The 16,068-nt window shown below is 32.1% G+C and overlaps 1 protein-coding gene across 7 annotated transcripts in view; it reads left to right on the top strand.

Annotated features, from left to right (window-relative positions):
• Positions 1–16,068, top strand: part of TNS3 (tensin 3) — a 455,488-nt gene that overhangs the window by 301,521 nt on the left and 137,899 nt on the right. For all 7 annotated transcript variants that reach the window (XM_074283576.1, XM_074283574.1, XM_074283580.1 and 4 more), the window contains 3 exons: positions 3,529–3,641; positions 5,033–5,093; positions 5,615–5,690. In XM_074283576.1, the coding sequence (XP_074139677.1) occupies positions 3,529–3,641; positions 5,033–5,093; positions 5,615–5,690 (250 nt within the window). The remainder of the gene's footprint in view (positions 1–3,528; positions 3,642–5,032; positions 5,094–5,614; positions 5,691–16,068) is intronic.

Below are 16,068 nucleotides of genomic sequence, written 5' to 3'. Positions count from 1 at the left end.
GAGGACCTGAGTTAAGATCTGATCTCAGACACTTAACACTTACTAGTTATATGACCCTGGGCAAGTCACTTAACCTCAATTTCCTCAGCAAAAAAAAAAAAATAAAAACAAAAAATCCAAGTGGGCTAAATTACCAATAGTCTTAGCGATATGAAAAAAATAGCAGTCTTTTAGAGATCACTGAAAGGACTTTCTATTATGTAAAATTACAATATTGAAAACTCTCTCCAAAGTAAATAACATATCACCAAAAGGTTTACCAAAGGTCTTTGAAGGCAAGGAATGCTTTCTTTCCCCCATTGTGCCTAGCAATCTTGCTAGCACATAAAGAGTTCTTAATGCTTGTTGAACTGAATTATTAAAAAAAAAAAAGTCCAACCCTGGCTCCACCAAAGGATTATGTTCCTAATTTCATTTGTATTTCAATTTTTTTTTTAACATTTTGAAAAAATATGTTTTAAATAAACAATAGCAATAACAATAATAGCAGCAACTGCAATAATAAGGTTTATTTTTTTTAGGTTAGCAACATATTATACCTGTATTTCTGTTTTGATTTTCACAATAAGCCTGTGTGATTGGTGCTTTTATTATTCTCATTTTACTAATGGGGAAACTGAGACTGAAGACATTTAAGTGACTTGCCCAGGGTCATACAGTTAACAGGTATCTGAGGCAGGGTTTGAACTTTTAGTCCAACTTTATATATTACATTATCATGTTGAATTTGTGAGTTGGCCCAGGAAAATAAATTCTATGAGACAATGAATTTGGATTTTTTTCTTACTAAAAAGTCTAAAAATTAGAACCCTCACCTCTTTTTCATTTCCTATTACTTCTACCTTCTTACCCAAGGCAACCTGAATAGTAGAAGAAGCTACTTGTGTTCCCTTCATAAAACTCTGTTGTCAAAAAACAAACAAAAAACCCCAAAAAGCAAAAACCCACACACATTCTTTACTTCATATTGCCCCTCAAAACAAAGCAGATTTTCCTATGTCCTTTTGGTGAAATGAAGACCTCTTTTTAGACTGTGGGTTTGAGGGTTATAGTTTTCTGACTGTCTTAGCAGGGATTTCTGATCCTTAAGAACTTTTCCTTGTGGAAGGTAATATGGCTAGCTATTTCTAGGTCAGCTGATGCTTTTTGAGTGATTGATTTGGAGAGGTAAAATTGACCTTAAACATCATGTAGATAAACTCACTTAATTCAAAGATGAATAAATAGACCCAGAGAAATTATCTGATCTGCCCAGAGGTATTACAGCTCTTTCAGAGCTTCTTAAGAAAACATACTCCTCACTCATCCCTTGTTCTTCAGGGAAAACAGAGCTCAATAGTACTATTATAAGCTTACATTTTTTTTTCTAAATGCAAAAGCTCATTCTTTATTCCCACTGGCCTGAGTCTTGCCTGCAGAAGTAGGTCTGTGTACAATTTTAGATTAGGAAAATGAGCTCTTTCACATGTACATGGTGCTAGAAAGTTACTGTAAAGTGAAAAAGAAGCAAATTGACTGTAACTGACGCAATAAAAATGCAACTGAGTATAATATCAGAAAGATAATAAAATAAAGGCACTTTCCTGAAAGAAATTTAGTTAGAACTATCCAAGAATGGATGAATGACCTTATAATCCAGATCACTTGAGATTCAAAAAGAATCTTGCTTGACCACTTGTCCAGAATACTGTAAGGAGGAGGGTCTTCTTAGAGGGTGAGGCATTAGATAAGATCACTCCTATGGTCCCTCTGAACTCTAGAACTCTCTGACTTTGACTTAAACAAAGAATCATTTAGATTGCTATGTACTTTACATGTACAAACAACCATGTTGACAGGTCTTAAAATGAAAAAAAAAAATGTCACTCACCTCCAGACCAAAAAGGGAAGGACTAAATATTACACAAAATGAGACTTACATTCTTGGACAAAGCTAATGTGGACATTTGTTTTTCCTAAAATGCATACTTGTTAGTAGGGTTTTGCTTTTAATGGAAAAAAAAGATTTTAAAGGAAATTAAGTAGTAAATAAATTCTTTATAAAATATAATTTAGTTGTTTTCTTATATTTTTCTTCAGATGTTTGATAATTGTTCTTAACTCTCAATCAAAATTCAATATGATAGAAAGGCAGGAATACTTCTGGTTACTGGAATTGGCACAATATCATAGAAATCTATCTGCTGGCATACCTAGCTAGTGCTTATGCAAATAAGCACCACCTTTTTGAAACCCTAACACTTAACATTATATAATATATTAACATATTAATATATCATTACATATAATAGGATTAAAATAATAGTAGAACTGTATTACTTCCATAGCTAGCTGTTCAGTCGTGGACTTTCCTTTTACTTCTGAGTCTCATATGATTTCCTAAATCTATTAAGAATTGGGTCATGATTTGTGGTTCTGTAGGTTGCCTTCCCATCCCCACAAAACCATTGATCCTTGACATAGGTTGATTATTTTTAATTTACTAACAATGTACCAGTCCAAAGATGAGGTTAAATTATAATAAAATAGAAGTTATTTGGTTATAACAACATGTAACATTTATATACATATATGTACATACATATGTGTGTATATATTATATATAGAGAGACATAATTATGTCTTTAAGTTTTGCAGAGTATTTTACAAATTTTATCTTATCCTTGACAATAAGGATATTAACCTTATCCTTCAATAATAACCTTCAATAAAAAGTGCTATTACTAGCTTCATTTTACAAATAAAGAAACAGTTAAGTAATTTACCTAGGGTCATACTGCTTGAAAAATTTTAACTCTGCATTTGAATTCTAGTCTTTCTGAATTCAAACCCATCACTCTCTCCACTGCATCTCCAAACTGCTTCCAGTAGTAGGAGCACTGGAATATGCAAAAAAAAAAAAAAAAAAAAAAATATATATATATATATATATATATATATATATATATATATATATATATATATACACATATATATATGTATATATATTTCTATATATAATGTAATCTTAGGACATCTCAACAATAATTATTAAAATTAATTCATATGAGACTAAGTTTTGATGAAAAGGTTAATCCTTTTCAGCAATTTGGATTAATAAAACTAGGAGTATGATTTATATTAGAAATATTTCTGTCCTAAACAATGTATATTTGTTTGTTTGTGTGTATACACTCATATATGCATACATATAATACATATTTAAATTTGCCCCTTGCTGTGTACACAAGTAAAGATCAGATAGTTGAAAATTTCTTTTATGTATATGATCATTGATGCTGATAGCAGATCAGTGAAGTATTCTCATGGCATTTATGCTTTGGCAAAGTTGGGAAAACATCTTTAAGGAAAACTTGAATTCCACTTGAATGTATCTATGAATCTACTTATGTTTACTCTTAGAAATGCAAGAAGAATGAGACAGTATGACATTACTATTACTATACCTTTCTCTGTTATGTCGGGATCCTATATTTTTTTGGAATTCATTGTATTCTCTAACTAGTTTGAATATTGCATTCTTTTCAGATATGTTCACTTCCTCAGTGGTCTTCTCTCGGGATCTGTGAAAATGAATACCACACCCCTCTTTCTGCATTTTGTAATTCTCCATGGCATCCCCAACTTTGATACTGGTGGAGGTAAGTGGGAGGGTGGGTACCTTATCTAGATGGATGCTTTTATTACTCATTTTTTAGACATAATAAATATGGTGCCAAAAGTAGCGTTGGAGTAAGGCCTACCCTTTGCAATAACTGACTATTATGTTGAATAACCCTATATATTTCATGACAATACGCTAAAGACTTTAAGTTACAGAGAATTTTCTGAGTTGCACTGTTGGAGGTAGTTTCTTACACTGATGAAATCAATATAGACAAAAAAGATGATTTTCCTCCAATAAAGCCCTATTTGAGTCTTCATTATTGTTTGGAGGTAAATTTGGGCTATCAAAAGCTGTTTTTAAACTGTACCCTCAGTCAGTTCCTGCATCTGACAATTAATTTTTCATTACAATAACTGATCCAACAAAGGTTTAAGAAGCTTATTCCCAGGAGGTTGGCTGCCAGATAATGATTTTATTATTGGCAAGAAAATCCTAAGAATCTGCAGTCTGCATTGGTAGGATCTGTAAATCCCACTAGTAAAACCACATCTTTTTTGAAATGTATGATGATGGAATTCCTTTGCTTAAATTAAAAAGAATCCTCACTTTTATGCTTCTTGAGGTTCAAGTGGTTAATGACCAGAATCCAATCCTCAGAAATTCTGCATATTTTCTTGGTATCAACTATGTGAGAACAAAACTCCTTTCCTTTTATGACTTTTTGATTTAGTCTGCTTGCTTATCTAAAAAATAAGGCCAGTGACCTATTCTGAACTCTGGGATTGCAGGGTTAATTAATAAGTTATGTTTGTGGTCATTAACACGAAGTCCAAATTAAGTCTTTTTCAAGCCAATTTCCATCTCCTTAGTGGCCATATATTGACCTCCTCTCCCCAGATAGCTGTCTAATAAGCTTATGATTTTTTTTTGGCTACAAAAGACATCGGCAAAAGGTGGGTGTGGATGAGCCCAAATACATCATATTAGTGCTCTCATATTTGTATGGAAATTATGACTTTTTCACATTCTTAGAGTATAATTTGAATAGTAAAGAATCTTATTTTTACCGTGATATAATATTTTCACCCTTCTTGGCTGATAATTAAGACATTCTTTCACCTTTTTTACCGTTGGTCCCATCTGAAAATAACCTTGGAATCCTTCCTTCCCCTGCCCTTGTCCATGATGTACCAGAATATGGTGGTGCTACCTTTAACTACCTCACCCCACTTCCCATAGTCTATTGTTATAGAATTGGGAAAGTACTTTGTGCATATATGCAGAAGGCTTGTGAAATCTCCCTAAATGGGATAATTCTTTGCTGTTCAATCTTTCTGTTAGCTCGTATGACTTCCTGATTTAAAAGTTTCTTTTTAAATAAGTCTGATTTTTTTTTCTTACTTACAAACATTTTGGTTCTTTCAGTTTGCCGACCTTTTCTGAAGCTCTATCAAGCAATGCAGCCAGTGTATACATCAGGAATCTAGTAAGTCTTTGTGATCTTTTATCTATAAATATCTTTAGCTCTTGAGGGATTTTTTGGGAACTCATGCAAAACTGTTATTTTACCTATATGGTTTCTTTGTTAAGGAAGAGATTATCAAAGGGGAAAGCCAAAGTAAATGACCTTCAAGAAGATTCTGTGTGATTTGTCCATAGATTCTTATTTGTGCTCCTTCTTCCCAGCCTGCTTTCTTTCTCTGATGCCTTATTTTGGTTTATGAGTAATTTGCATGCCAAATACTTGTTAGAAAGTATCGGAGGAGAGACTGAAGGTACATTATTATAATTAACTAAGAATAAGCAAAACTGAAAGAATTATAAAAATACAGAAAACATTTAGATGATTGGGATCCATTTATTTAGAAGAATAACGTTATTTATTTCAGCTTTCCTTTACCCACAATGCTCTGAATTACCACTGCAACCAAAGTACCTGAAAAAGAAGGTTTTCACAGCCTCAGAACCACAAGATCTCTTTAATGTTTATGTTCTTTCTTTATTTAGCAATGTTGGTCCAGAAAACCAAAGCAGAGTCTGCATTGCCATTGAACCAGCCCAGCTTTTGAAGGGAGACATAATGGTAGGTGTTCTAATTGAGTCATTAATATATGTTTCCGAATCCCTTTTGTATTTGATAATGAGGTGGTACAGTAATAAGCATTATGGAAGAGTTCTAAACTGACATGGCAAAGGAAATAGACATGACTTCTAATCAAGGGGATGGAGGGAAGGGGATCAAATCATAGAAAGTTTAGAAATATGTTGTTTTGTGTGAACTTCTAAGATGGAAAGTAATTTGAAAGATGGGGAAAGAATCTTGGGAGCAAAGGCACAGAATTAGCAAACCATTAACCCATGATAGTACTTAAAAATGCTTCTGACCATTAGTTCTGCATGTTCCTTAGGTTTATAAATTACAGATAATTTGCCAGTCTTCATTCATAATTATAATTTCTTTTCCTATGAAATCATTGTTTCTGACCAATTAAAATCACATGCGAATAAATTCCTATATGTACATAATATAATTGTTAAGAAGTATGGTTAATTTTATTGCCATCCATCATATTCTGTATATATATATATTTTTTTCTTTTAGTTATCTCAATTTCTTTTAGCAAATTTTGTCAATTCAAAAATGAAGTCTTCATTATTTTAACATGAAGTATTTTTTTTTTACTTTTAGCTAGGACATGTTAGTGTAGGCTAATGAAAGGAAATTTCAGTCTTAAATAGTGAAAAATTGATTATTAGATATTTTACATATATTGATATAGTTTTATATGTGTATAGCTTTCTGTTATTTTCATGTAAGTATACCAGGTTGAGTGAATGTGACTAACAAAGAATAAGTGAGTTCTCTCCTCTATCTGTATCCTCAGAATTTAGCACAATTTTTTTGGACCTAAAATAGCTTTCTCAAAATTAATTTATTAATTGATTTTGCCATTCATTCTTTCATTAATTCATTCAATGTCAGTCAGGAAATGCCTCTTAAAGAATTTGTTGTAATGAATTAGAAAAATCTGAAATTTAATTTTTCATGTATAAACTATGTACCTAATGTGTTTACAAATAATCTTATTCTCTTAAAGAATATATTCATTTTCCCCTATAAACTTGTATTATGTATAACTTCTTATTGATAATATCAAAGTAAATTTTAGCTCAGCTATTATCTGAAGGATTATAAATGCTACATTTTCATGTGTCAATAAATGGAAACTTACTGTACAAATTTTTGTTAGTGGCCCATCACTCATGGATTACATCTGGGAGTGAAAATGTAGAATTTGGCACAACAAGAGAGAAGCATTCATTACTTTTATTTTTTACCCTTTATGACTTTGCCCCAAACCATGTGGCCCCATCTATAGCCAAGTTTATTTATGACAAAGAAGTTTTCTTTTGGAGTTTAAAACCATAAAATTTATAACTGGAAAACTTCTAAGAGTTCAATAAAGTTTATTGTGGAAATGGTATCAGTTGAGTGAACTCTCCAAACTAGAAATTTAATGAATGCTATTTTTATTACTCATGTATAAATTCAAGGCATCAAGAATAGCAACTGTTATGATGGGGGTGGCAGTATTAAGTAATATTATTTAAGTAGTTTTACATAAGTTTTATTTAGTATTTGTTTTTAGTATTCTGAATTTTAAATATAAATTCACATTTTTAAGATTAGGTAAATACAGAATGAAAATAGAGTGATAACTCATTAAATAGAAAAGCACTGGCCTTTAAGCAGCCATATTTTATTTTATACCCTTTTTTTTTTCCCGTTGGTTTATGTCACAGTATTGGTACTCCTCAATGGTATTTATGTGTTAATCATCCTATAAGAGTCCTTTTCTTAGCCATTTAGCACTCTGTTCTGGGCATGGGGAGGGATCATATTTCACAAAGGAGGCATTCAATCTAGTTATGAGTGCTTGGCACCAGAGTTAATCATATATTTGACTGGTGACAAATATTCAGTGGTTTCTGAAAATTAAGTCCCTAGGACTCAGGAACTCTAAAAAAGTACAGAAAAAGGATTTTGAAAATGAACTGTGAAGTAGCTTTAGTGCCCATTTGCCTTTCACAACAGAGTAACTATTATATATTTTCAAATGTTATATAAGAGGAAAATTAAATGAATACTTTTCCTATTGTGTTGTCTATACCACATGTGCAGATTGCGATGTGTACCTAAGATTTTATTTTTTAAGAGATATTATGAATAATTCATGGAAACATTTGGGGCAGGCCAGGAAATGCCAATAGATTCTTAATAATAGCTGGGAAGCTACACTTTTATCAGTAACTCCAGGGAGCCCTCATTTTGGCTCATCTTGTTTTATTCTTAGTTATACCAAAAGTACTATTAGACTTGTGGCTGTCAGCAGATAATAGATATATATTCCAAATCAGTGACCATTGCACAATAAATAAAGTTTATTTTTTTGAACAACATTCTAAATCTTGTCTCAAGTCAAATAATTGTTGTTTTGCAAAGCTAACTGGTCAGTAAGATTTTTTTAAGCATTTACTGGCAGCTTTCTCATATTCTAAGCATTCAATCACTGTATTTCTGTTACTGAACTGATAATATAATTTTTCAGTTAGCTTTATTATCCAACATTATTATCCATGAAGATGGGTGATCTATAGCCTTTATCATATCTATGAGAAGAGAAGTTCTTGGAATAATGAGAATTTTTCAGTGAAAATATGAGCCTTTCATTCTGGGAAGAAACAAAAAATCTCACATTTGGGGGACAAGTAGTTTGATGGATTTTTGGGTTTTAATTTTAAGAAAAATATTTCCAAACTATCCCTTTGCCTTTTATTTTCTCCTTTCTATTTAGATATGTTTCCTCTTTAGGATCCTTGACTCATCATCTGTGCAGTTTCCTTTTATGATAAGGGGGTTACATTCTACTCTTCCCCAGGAAAGTACCTTTCTTTCTATTGAAGTTGATCATTTTAAGCAACTTTTTCCTCTTCTCCTATCTTGCTGTGCCTCTAGTCAATATTATCATGGTTTCCCCTCTTTCTGAAAACCTTGAAAGTCTTATCACTAAATTCCCTGTCTGGAAAGTCAGCTTTTTGGATAAATCTACATATCTCACTTTGTCTTGAAGGAAGACTTCCTCATTAAATCAGATACTCCATCCTAACACTTTTGTGTTCTCCCCTTTCATTTCAGAACTAGAAACCAGATCTCTGCCTGTTTTTAATCTCTTATGCCAGAGTGTTTACCCCTTTCTTTTACCATGAAGATGTTTTCAAATAGAATAGGTAGTAACAATTAATATCATTCCCATAATAATTCATTCATTTTACAGGCTTTTCAATTTCTTTCTGTTCTTGGGACAAGGATAAACAGCTAAAATGAGAGACCATCAATTTTGATTATTAAAAAAAATAATCTTTAGAGAAGCATGAAGGGCTGTTCTTGTATTAAACTCAAAATTTCTGTTCAAGGAGTTGTGTGCAGTTAATAAGAGAAGGGAAAATAGAAAATGAATTGGCATATAATTAATTAGAGAAAGGTAAGATAACCTCCAAAAGGGAAAGTGAAATTTGCACTTACCAAGATCCTGAAACAAGATTTCAGTGTTTCTTCCCATAGTGTTAAGCAGCTACCCTTTCATGCTTCTTCCTAGCCTGATTCAGGATGTGGTTCAGTAACATCATTAACTTGTAATGATTACATTTAGAGATCTTGAACATCTCAGGATCCAGAAAACTGTGGTCATAACATCTAAGGCAACGATCCATACTTATAAACACACTTCTAATAAAAAAGAATAGTTAGTAGGAAATGGTGGGAAATGGGAGCATAAGACCCAAATTTTAAGGACTCAACCATCCCTGTATTTCTGATAATCATTAAGTAATATGATTTTTCTATTGCCTTTATTCAGTAAATAATAAATCTAAGAAACTGGCTAGACTTCAAGTAGAAGTTCAGTGAAGGATGGCAAGCTTTTCAAGTAAGTTCAGAGACTGTTCATCATCTGTTTGGTGATCAGCTACTTGGTTGCATCTTGATAAACATGGTGAATTTTTTGAACCTGACATCTTTTAGATTTTAACAGTTTAGTAGATATACCTAACATCACATAAATAGTTGATGACTATATGACTAAAACATTTAGTTATTTAAAATTTGGGATAAAATCATATTTTGGTCATATTTTATAGTAAGGTGGAGGAGATTAATTAAGGAATAGGAGGTAGAGATTATCTGAAATGGAAGAACACCACATTTTTTCATTGTAAAGGAAAAAAGCCAAAGATGTTAGAATTTTCATTATTTTCAAGAAGAGTCAGCTGTCTACCTGTGGTATAATCAATAGCCTCCAAGTTTTATAGAGTTTGGTCTCGATATGGGGAAAAAAAAGGACATTCTCCTATAAATATCTTCTTTCTTCAAACTCCCAGGTTATCAATAATTGACTTTGCTCCCTACTACTACAATAAAATAAAAACAGAAAAGAAATATTTCCATTTGGAACTCCCTCTTTTTTTTTTTTGTCATCTTTAAAAAAAACCACAAACATCTATCCTCTACTTACATAAACTGATGCTAAGTGAAACCAGCAGAACTAGGAGATCATTGTACATAGCAGCAAGACTATATGATGATCAATTCTCTGGCTCTTCTCAACAATGAGGTGATTCAGTCCAGTTCCAATGATCCCATGATGATGAGAGCCATCTACATCCAGAAAGATTGTGGGAACTGACTGTGGATCACAACATAGCATTTTCACTCTTTTATTGTTGTTTGCTTGAATTTTATTTTCTTTCTCATTTTTCCTTTTTGGATCTGTTTTTCTTGTGCAACAAGATAATTATATAAATATGTGTGCATATATTGAATTTAACATATATTTTTACCACGTATAACATATATTGGATTACTTTCCATGTAGGAAAGGGGATGCAAGGAAGGGGTTTGGGAATTGGAACACAAAGTTTTGCAAAGCCAATGGTGAAAAATTATCCTTGCATATGTTTTGAAAATAAAAAAGCTTCAATAAAAATATTAAAAATATTTAACCTCTATTCCCAAATGCCAGAGGATAAAAAATAGAAAAGTTTGATATAAGGAAAATTTGATAGAGGTTGGGAGTAGAACTGGATAAAGAAAAGAATGAAATGATACCAAACAAATTGTATTTATTTAGAAATATATAGCCATCTTTTTTGGGAACAGATTAAGCTTATCACAGATATTTAGTTTTTACCAGTTTATAATCTAAACCAAAAAGAGAAAGCAGGAAAGAAAAAAAAAATGATCCAGGATAAAGTGAAGGCTCTATCATGATTAAGTGATTTCTAGCATCCCTTGCATTGTCCTTCTATACGTCTCCTCTCTTTTACTTTCAGAAACAGTCTATAACCCTAATCCCTATTCTTCCTTACCACACACTCATTGCTCTAGAAATCCTTAGAAATTAGATTTCTGACCATAACATTCTAGAAACTGCCTTTTTGTTGGTTACAAAGTCATTTGAATATTTCCTCAGGCCTTGTCTTCTCTTTTCTCCTGCTTGTTCAACTTTACTGATGCTTCTTTTTAGAATTCTTTGCTGGATACCTCTTCATAACTTACCTCCTAAGTTTTCCTATCATTATTATGATAGAGTCTTCTCTTTTGCTTTATTTTTTTTCTCTGTCTTCTTTCCAGGTTTGTCTTTGAACTGGTTCCTAAATCTCTATGCTGTTATTCTATTTCCAAAGTTACTAGCTAGACATTTCTGCTTAAGTTTGTTTCACTCTGCTTATGCCAGATCTTTCCTACTTTTTTGCAATTTATTTTTTTCAACAAATTAAATTTTTTATTTTATTTATATATAATTAATAAATATTGTATATTTAATAATATGTAATTTTAACAATAATAAATATCTAACTACTTTCTATGTTAGGTCCTAGGAGAGATAAGATATGGTAATTTAACTCATTGGAACTTAGGATATTAATGAAGGACTAACACAAAGACTCTAATAGATCTGTGATCTCTTGATAATAATTGATAATGCCAACAATAGATAGCATTCATATAGTGCCCAAAGCTTTGCAAAATACTTTATAATATATCATTTTATTTGCAAAGCAAAACTGAATGGTAGGTGTTATTATTGCCCCCATTTTACAGATGAAAAAACTGAGGTAGACAGAATTGAATGGCCTGCTCTAAGTCATATTAACTATATAACTATTTTTTATGTAATATAACTATATGACAGAGTCTAAGACAAGATTTGAACTCTTGTCTTTTTAATTCAAGATCTAGCACTCATCAGTTGTACTACCTGTTTGTTTTGATGTGAATAGTCCCTCCAGAGAATCAAATAAGTAAGCCATCTGTATGTGCCAGTCCTGGGCATTCATTTTGATACAATGTATCTATCTTAACTGCTCAAGCTTTCCTCATTTCTCTTGTTGTCATGTGTATTAATGTGAAATGTAACTGAGGCATCTAGGTACAAAAGTCTAGCCAGCAGCCTTGGAAACAGACTAAACACAGAGATGTAAGTTTCATGGTCTTATAATCATGTATATGATGCTAATGGACCATCCCTCATTCATCCCTCATTCTGACCATGTTTCTATCCCACCTCTGCTTGTTGATTTTTTTAAATCACATCTCTTTGCTATTATCCTTCATATCCCTTCTCCATTGTAATTTTTTGTTTATATTCTGTTGGACTTCTGTTAATTTGAATTAAGTTGGAATGCTTCAATCTTTATTCAAAAAGGGATTCTTTTTGTTTTTCATGTATTCCTGTTGGCAATGTATTTCATATGAGAAAATAGTCTTAGGGGAGAAATTAAGATCAAAAAGAGAGATTATTCCATTTGTTTTTTCCCCTCCAAGGTAGCATTCCTCTTTCCCTTAAAAGCAGAAACATACTTGGAGAATGATATGAAAAATTATGTCAGTGTCACTCCTTATGTAACCCCTCTGGTGGAGGAATCAAGAACTGTACAAACTTAGAGTAACCACAAAGATCACCCAGTTGATGTATAATGAAAAACATAAATTATAAAAACCATACTGCCTATTTGTCTCCTGACATGCTTAAAATTATACTTGTATAATTATTTTGTTTTCTGCTATATTATTGGAAATCTAGTGAATATATGTGTGTATGTGTGTGTATATACACATAAACAATATATATTGTATACATATATATTTCAGGCTGAGTTGAAAATATTATGGTGGAGTGGAGGCGATAAATACATTAATAAGTGAGCTAGAAAAAAGGCATAGTCAAGTAAAACAGTGTTTCTCTGTATAACAGTTCAAATATGTGAGCACTCCCATAGCTCATAAAATATTTGGCAAAGACTATAATTTGGAAAGCATTCTAAGGAATGAAAATGTTTTTTTTAATAGATTTACCACCCAAATCCTACAGTGAGTCTTCTTTGTTGAGCTATATTTCTTGAGCTTACTGCATTGGCCAGAAAAGAGAAAGGTAGATCCAAAATGAAAATTTGTGCCTTTTTTCTTCCTTTGGAGAAATCTGGAATAACATTTTTTCCTTTATGCCTTAATTTTTTTCATCCATTTTTAGCAAACTTTCATCAAACTCTCCAGTTGCAGATTGTTTCATTTATATGCAAACACGGAAAAACTTTCTTTATATGTAGTCTGCATAAAAGTTACCATAAATATATTAACATATACTAGTTTTAACATAGTCATAGGCATAGTCAGAACCAAGGTTAGGTAAAACATATGATTGTTAAATTGAAAGGCATAGTGTACAATAGGACCAAAGAAGAAGTACTTTAGAGGTTATTTACTCCAATTACTTTAATTTTATAGATCACCAAACCAAGGCCCAGAGATATTAACTTATTTGTCCAAGTAATAATCGGGGTGTTCTGGATAAGAATATACCATTTTGCAAGATCTAATTGACAGTTGTTGTTGTTGTGAATATTTCCACCTCCGAAAGGAGCAAATGTTATAAATCAGGTCTTGATTTATTGTTTGGTTGATTGGTTTCCTAGATTTAAGAAAGTGATAGAGAAAATAATAATTGTACAGATTATACTTTAGCATGTGTAGTATACACTTAAAAAAAAAGTCATTTGTGAAATATTTACCAGTATTCCCCTAAATAAGGAGTATAATCAATATCTGAATCCAGATCACTCCTATTTATATTACCCGACGAAGTATTAGGAAGGGAGAAACTAGCTGACAATACGACTGAATTATGGGATTAGGTCAGATCTAGCGTATTTAGATATAAATATATTTTTATTTGGTTATCCATCAGCATAAACCTAAAAAAAGATAACCCCTCACTTGCCCTCCATGTCATGAATTGCTATCATTATTGTTATTTTGTAGCAAACCAGTGTCTTCTGGTAAAATGCTTTAATGGCTTATTTTTATGGGTTCAAATGAGGACACCCTATACCAATACAAATTGTTATCTTGACAATTTAATATGTTTGCAATTTGATTGAAACAATGAGAAGTTAACTGGCTTGCTTAGAGTTAGAAAGCTGGCATGTGTCAGAATTGAGATTTGAATTTGGGCCTTCCTGATATCAAAGCCAGATCTCAATCTATTACATTTTGATGTCTCTCATGGGAAAGAAGAATTATATAAATTATTTCTATTTTATATGAATAACATAATTTATATGAATATGGATTATATATGAATATGAATATTGAATAAATAACATAATTTATAGGGTCAATAAAGAGGCCACTGTAGTGGTGTGAAGAAGAATGAATATTGGCAAGAAACTTGGAGTGAGCCTTTTACTATCAAATAACCATGTGCCATTTGGGATGTCACTTTTCTCTCTGGAGAACTCAGTTTGCTCATTTGTAAAATGAAGAAGTGAATTGGGTTATTCATATTAACTTTTCCTGACTGTAATTTTTTTTTCTTTGAAATATTTGAGTCTCTAGCAAGAAGGAATAAGTTTGGAATTATCTATATAATACATTGAGGTTAGGGCAGCAAGGTAATAGAGTTTAGTTAATGAACAAAGGAAGATGATAAATATTGATACATCCAAGAACAAATGAAATAACAGCAAAAGTATGGGTTCACATTCATAGAGAACCTTCTAGTTTATAAAACATTTTTCCCACCAAAATACTGGGTGGAAACCTGTTTACAAGCTTTGATGACAGACACCAAGATGAGAAGCAACAAGTTAGATCTGGTCTCTGGATCTTTTCCAGATTTCTGAACTAAAAATTACATGTAAATTTCTTATGCATCTTATATAACTATTGGTGGCTTTATGTTATGTCTTTTCTGATGAATCTCAGACTTTGTTTTATTTCCCATTTTCCAACTATGTTAGGAATGAGAACACTGAGCCTTGAGCAACATGGTACACACATGAGAGCTGAATTATCAGAGCATTTTATTATAAGGCCCTGGACTTCTTTAGCAATCTCTTTACTCCAGTGGTGTAGACTCAACCCATTCGTGCAATATTATTCTGTTGAGGCTTATTTATATTTTTCTGTAAATCCTTAATAGGTAACATTCTCTTTGTTTTGGAATTATTCTGTTTGGATTTCCCAGTTTTGTGGAAACCAATGTGACACATTGGCTATTTCTTTATCATCTGAACTCTTGCTATATGACTTGAGTCAGCTTTTTCGCAATCTACATTTTCCAGATGATGTACCTTATACCACTTCTTCTGTAAACATTATCATTAATACACCCCACTATACATATTTCTCCTTGTGCACTGGATTACTCACAATTTTGATTGTTTATGCATTATTCTATTCCATCATTTATAGCCAAATAGCATCACCAGGACAATTTTGATCTTAAGAAATAGGAGGATATATATGAAGGAACAGTTTAGAATCATTGAAAGTTTATAGTAATTTTAAAACTCAGTCTAGCCTGCTTTGTTTTTCTTTTTGGAGGTATTTGAGATTAAATGACTTGTTCAAGCTCATACATCTAGGAAGTATTTGAATTCAAGTCCTCCTGATTCCAAGGCCAGTGCTCTATCTACTTTGCCTCTTAGCTGCTCATATCCTATTGAATTTTGATCAAGCTTCCTGTTCATCTTTAGTGCTTGGGCTATACATATGTACTGATAGTCTAACTTATTGGAGTACCTACCCAATTGCACATCACATAAACACCAATGGCACGGATTTAGAACTAGGAGGGATCTTAGAGGTTGATCGTTTCAATACTTATTTTAGAGATCACTAAACAAAAGCTCTGAAAGATGAAGTGATTTATTTAAGCTTGTACAGATGGTGGAACCCAGCATTCAAATGTCAGTTCTCTGAATACCAATTCAAAATTAGGTATTCTACATTCTTTCTCACCTCTGACCCCATTCTTTGTTTCTCTTCATTTTGAATTTTTGCACTACTTCCTTATGGTCACGGATCCTATTTCAGAAGTTCTGTCCTGTTCTTATATTGC

The sequence above is a fragment of the Sminthopsis crassicaudata genome, chromosome 1 (genome assembly GCF_048593235.1).
Source record: "Sminthopsis crassicaudata isolate SCR6 chromosome 1, ASM4859323v1, whole genome shotgun sequence".
In the NCBI taxonomy this organism is placed as follows: Eukaryota; Metazoa; Chordata; class Mammalia; order Dasyuromorphia; family Dasyuridae; genus Sminthopsis; species Sminthopsis crassicaudata.
The sequence above is the reverse complement of the archived record's forward strand: the minus strand, read 5'-3'. Positions and strand labels throughout refer to the sequence as shown.